Raw genomic sequence first — 5299 nt, 5'->3', positions numbered from 1 at the left:
ACGGGAGCCACAACAGACCGTGCGCTGAGCTGGTATCGCTGTGCTACAGTTCAGGTTACAGCGATGCAGTGGGCTAACTTTGCACTGATGAGCTTCACGCCAGTTCAGATCTTGCCTGTCCTCTGACCGCTAGCAGCTCTTCCCTGGATCTGGGATGACTGCTCCGGATGCAGCTTGTCTGGCTGGGTTATCCGGCTGCGCACTGACCTGGGCTGGAGGATGGTGGCCCCAGATCCCCTTGGCTGTCCAGGCAGGAGCACCCAGAGAGAGGCGAAGCTGGGGAGCTGCACGACATGCACCTCGGGGAGTGGCGTGTCCAGCGCCAGCGCTGGGATTCATGGATATTGTGCCTGTCTGCGTCCTGGGCCTCGGAGTTAGCTGTGCATCCTGTTTGCCCTGCCTGCTCTTTCTTGGCATCAGGGACTTGTCTGCCTGCTGCCACCTCTGCCCCGGCAGGAGAAGTCCAGCCAGCAGAGTAGATGTGGCCTGAGGCTATTCTTGTGTAGACCGAAGCCAAAGCTTGCAAGGAAACCTGAAACCCAGTGAGACTTGGATTAGCAACCCGAAACTCAGGCCAGAACACAAGCCTTTTGGAAGAGCTTGGCAGAGTTTCAGGCAGTGTGGGCTGAGTTTCAAGTCAGCTAAGGCTGACCTTTGAGTGAGCCCACTGCTCGCTTCTCAGGAAGCATGGGCCTGAATTTTAAGAGAACCTGGGGACTGAGTTTCAGGGGGGAAAAAAAAGAAAAAGAAGAAGGCAGTTAAAGGGTTTAGGCAAAACCAATGCAGACTTCTTATGGTTTAGGGGTGACAAGTCCCAGCCACTCACCTGCCCCAAACCAGCAAAACCAGACTGGTGGTTACAGCTTCACTGCACTCTGAGTTTCAGTGCAGACTTAACCCCTTCCTCAGCATGGAGTAGCTGTTACTTCCCGGCTCTCTTCAGGCGGTAGACCTAGATTTCCAGCCTGCTCTCTCCCCGGCGTGAGAGAGGTCTCATGGTCRTTAGCTGTCGAAGGTCGAAGCTGTAGACCTGAACCCAAGCAGCTCAGCTCTCCCCATTCCCAGCCCTCGCAAAGGGCCGAGCTGTCTGCGCGGCAGTTTGTACCTCGGTGGAGATTTGCGGCAGGGGAGAAACTAATCAAGGGGGAGAGCACAAGATGGAAAGGCTGCTGTTGTCAGAGCAGAAGGCCAGAGCCCAGGGATCAGCTGCAGAGGGGCAGATAAGACCATGCTGTGTCAGTGACGGAGGGTGAAGGATGATGCTCAAGCTAAGGTGGAAGAAGGCATGAGAAAATGGGCACAAGTAGAGCTGTCAGTCCCAGGCAGCGGGAAGCAATAAGTAGTCCTGCTCTCAAAGTTGTGGACAAATTTCTTTCCGCTATGCTTCCCCCCCCCCTGCCCCCATTGGTCTTCCTGCAAACTCATCACTCTCTTCCCTTAAAAGACATCACGTGATGGGCCAATATCAAGGCAGGGAGAGCATGTTTGTAATCAGTCCCACATTTCTCAGCTGTGCTGTCTCTGAAGCAAATTTAGCCAAAAACACRCTACTCCTGACTTTTTGGTGCAGATTTTACATGCTCTGTGAAGATTAAATTTTCCCAAATGTAGTTCCCTGGGTAGGAAGTTGCTTATCTCAGACTCAGAGTATTATTCTATATAGCTCTTTTCTTCTCCTCTGCCCCACCCTGCAAGTCTGTTGAAAGTCCCTTGCCCTGGGAATAATGAATGTGGAGCCTGAGGCCATATAAGAGGTCTTTATGCCAAAGGAAGTGCTCCTCCAGGCACTCCTAGTTTTCTTGCCTGGCTCCCTGTTTCGTGCCCTGGCTTCTGGCTCTTTCTCCCACACCGTGTCCTGTGTCRTCAGGCTGAGAGGGGCCTCATCTGGCACTTTATTTCAGTCCAATCTCTAATTACACATTGACATTAGTTATTTATATAATGCCCTTAATGCCGAAGTGTCAATACTCGAAGGGCTGGGAGATGGTGGGGAAGCCTGCGCCCGCCTGCCCGCGGCTCGGCAGATGGCGTCCGCCAGTCGCGTTGGTCCGGAGGTGCCGGAGCAGCCTGGCAGCATCCCAGCACGCTGCACCAGAGCCTCTGGAGACGGCTCTGGAGGGCTGGAGCCAGGCATCCCGGAGCGGCCCAGGGTCRCGCACCGCACGCCAGGACGCAATCGGAGACGCTCTGTTGGGGCTGCAGCCGCTGGATGTCCTCTGCACGCTGCGCAGGGCCCCTTCTGCAGCCCGGGCGGCTCGGGGGCAGCCTGCCTTGCCCCTGAAGTCCAGGCTGTGCTTTTATGGTCACCCCAGAGGAAGCCAGGGAAGCGCTAGCAGATGCGTAATTTCCCCGAGGACGGTGTGTGGGCTTTACCCTGGACAGGCTAAATAAATCCTTGGCTGTCTCTTGCGCCGAGACTTGTTTGCGTCTCTGAGGCCGGGGTGGAACATGTGGTGGGGTGTGTGCAGTTCCTGTTGGCTTTGGTGTGCGGCTGCTCCGGCGCTGGTTTTAAATGTGACACTGATAACACGGGCCGCCAGCCCGCTGCTGGCTTCCAGTTCCGCCTCGCTGCGCCTGGCTCTTTCATGTTCGCTGCTGCGGTTTGCAAGGCAGAGTTTAAAGGTTCCTCTGACTAACCCCAGCTGCCGGACTCAAAGGGAAGGAAGCCGAGTGCAGCCAAGAAAAGGAAGCCAGTCGGTTTCCCTTCTGTGTCTGCGAGCGCGTGCGAGGGAGAAGGGTGTAGCCAGATCAGAAACGAGATAGGATGGGAAGACAGCGGACCTCTTTCCTTCCACGTTTTCCCGGCTGGGAAAGCTCCCTGCATGCGTCAGTCCGCAGGAAGCGTGTTCCGGTCGATATTTACCCGGCGGCACGGGGCAGCGCGCTGCAGCTGCGGCCGCCGGCGGGCTGCACGCTTTGCCGCGCTTGCGGCACTGCAGTGCGTGAAGGCAGCCACGAAGGGGAGCTTCCTTCCCGCAGGACGGCCGGTGCCGGGCGCGCGAGGGGCCCCGCTGCCCTCGAGGCCGGGGGCAGGAGCTCGGCGCTCGCCCCGGGTTCCCCAAAGCAACGCAGCAGCGCCCGCACGCCAGACCCCAGTAGGGCCTTGCAGAGGCAGCTGCGGAGCCGATGGTCCCCCCGGCTTCCACGGGACCTCACGGCGCGAGCGGGTTTGCCTGTGCACCGCCAGCCGTCTCCAGCCAGCCGTCTCCAGCAGTCCAGTGCCTGGCGGCGGTTCACAGCCTCCGGGCAGCACTGCCTCCCCTCGCCCGGACACGCGGGGCTGGGAGCCGGGCCGGAGCTGGGAGCTGGGCTCCGAGTCACCGGGCTGCAGTCAGCTATTTCGGGGCAGCTATTTCTGGCCCCGGGACAGGGGAGGGTGTGCAATAGGCAGCCACGAGGGCTCACAGGAGCGGAGGGCTATTTCTGGCTCCAGTTGCCAACCTGTCAGATGACCCCCAGCAAGTCACGTCCCCCGTACCTTTCTCCTGCCGTGCCCGCTCTCACTCTCCGGCCCGATGCTCCCTCTGCCACCCGCAGCACCGTGCTCCTGGGGACGGCGTGGGCTGCTGCCGTGCAGCATGCAAGGTTTGTCAGAAGACCGTGACACTTGCTGTGATATTTTGATGTAAATCTGCAATAGGTGCCTTGGAAGCGCTGCCAATAGACATATGATGCCCCTGAGGCATGGTTTTGTTACCCTGGACACACAGGTATCCTACAGGGAGCTCCTTTTTCGACATACCCACCTCTTTGCTTCTGTCACTGCCGTTCAGGCAGGGAGCTGCTAGCGTCATCCTCTGGCTTGTCAGTGGGGCTAATGGCTGGGCCCCTTCTCCGCTCTCCGTCCCTTGGGGCAACCCGGACAGGGGGCAGAAGTAGGCAGTGGGCATCAGCAGAGGTCCCAGGGACCTCAGAGGGTGCAGGGTGGAAATGCATTTGCTGGCACCTTCACATCTTCCCCACCGGTTTCTATATATGGGCCTGCCCTCTCTGAACCCATCACGCTCAGGTCTCAAGTGACACAGTGGGGAGGGAGGTGGTGGGGGGATCTAATTTTAGCCTGTGAATGGAGCTGTGCTGAAGCCGCGCTCTCTGTCCCCGTGAAGGGTACAGCATCATGTTGGGCTGGGAGGATTTTGCTGCGTGGCCCTTTGAATGGCTCCATCACCGGCTCAGCTTGTGGCACAGGTAGGATGCAGCTTTATGATCTTTCTGCTTCTCCTCTTACTGCTGGATCCCCCCTGCCGGTTTGGGGCTCTGTTGCATCTCCCTCCTCAAAGCCACAAGTAAGGAAGAGACTGCCGTGGCTTGCTGAAATTTCCCTGCTTGGGCTGGGCTTCATGCTACATTCCTGCCTGATACTGTGGCAGTGGGAAAGATCAAGCGTGTAAATGCTCCGTTTGTTTGAGCAGGATGATCTGGGCCAACGGGCTGTAGGAAAGGGGTATGCCAGATGCAATCCCTCGCTGGCTTCAGCAGGAGATCCTGTTCTCGGAAATCCATTTGGCCCTGTCCAGTGAGGTCAGGCACTCACTGATTTCTCTGCCTCTCCCAGAGCAGGGTCGGTGCTACCCCAGCTAGTTGCACCCCCGTGCAGGATCTTGCTTTCTTGTGGCTTTGCTCTCTGTCCCAAGCGCCCTGTTGTGCTGCGCAGGGCGAGAGCYGCAAACCTGCTGCGCTGCCGTGCTGGGGAGGCGCGGGCGGAAGGGACCTGCGGGGGCTAGGAGCCGTCTCTCTTACCGCTGGCTGAGCTGTGGGCCAGCGCAGCAGTACCTGTCTGCCTGCCGAGCCGGCCAGGAGCCGTCCTTGCCTCGCGCTGATTTCAACCAGCAGCGAAGGAGGATGGCGGGGAATAGGGCAAGGGGAAAGGGTTAAGCGGGCAGGCAGCACGGCTCGGCGCTCCCTGCTCGTGCTGCCGCTCTCACCAGCCCCCTCCCCTCGCTCTGCCGCTGCAGCCATGGATAACTTCGAGTACAGCATCCAGCTGAGCGACAGGGACTGGGCTGAGTTCTACCTGGCGGCGGAGGAATGCAGCCTGCTGCCGGCCGCCCTGGCCGCGGCCGAGGAGCAGTGCCTCGGCGACATTGATCAAGGGGACGGCGTGCCCGGAGGGGACTGCCGCGCCGGTGCCAGCGGGCAGACCGCGGTGAGGGCGGGCAGCGGGCCAGGGCCTGGCGCCGGGAGCTCTCCCCCACGTGGCCTCCCCGGAGACGCCTCCGCGCGCCAGCCCGCCGGCGGGCACCTCGCCCCACCGCAGGTGCTCCGGGGCGGCGAGGACAGGACGGAGCCGGGCTCAGTC

General features: G+C 59.9%; 1 protein-coding gene across 1 annotated transcript in view; it reads left to right on the top strand.

Annotated features, from left to right (window-relative positions):
- The first annotated feature begins 4957 nt into the window (after positions 1 to 4957).
- PERM1 (PPARGC1 and ESRR induced regulator, muscle 1) overlaps positions 4958 to 5299 on the top strand; it is a 6474-nt gene continuing 6132 nt past the window's right edge. Inside the window, exon 1 of the mRNA XM_026074058.1 lies at positions 4958 to 5296. Within this exon, the coding sequence (XP_025929843.1) occupies positions 4958 to 5296 (339 nt within the window). The remainder of the gene's footprint in view (positions 5297 to 5299) is intronic.

Source organism: Apteryx rowi, unplaced genomic scaffold (genome assembly GCF_003343035.1).
Source record: "Apteryx rowi isolate R43461 unplaced genomic scaffold, aptRow1 scaffold_38, whole genome shotgun sequence".
Classification (NCBI taxonomy): domain Eukaryota; kingdom Metazoa; phylum Chordata; class Aves; order Apterygiformes; family Apterygidae; genus Apteryx; species Apteryx rowi.
This window is presented reverse-complemented; position numbering and strand designations above follow the sequence as displayed.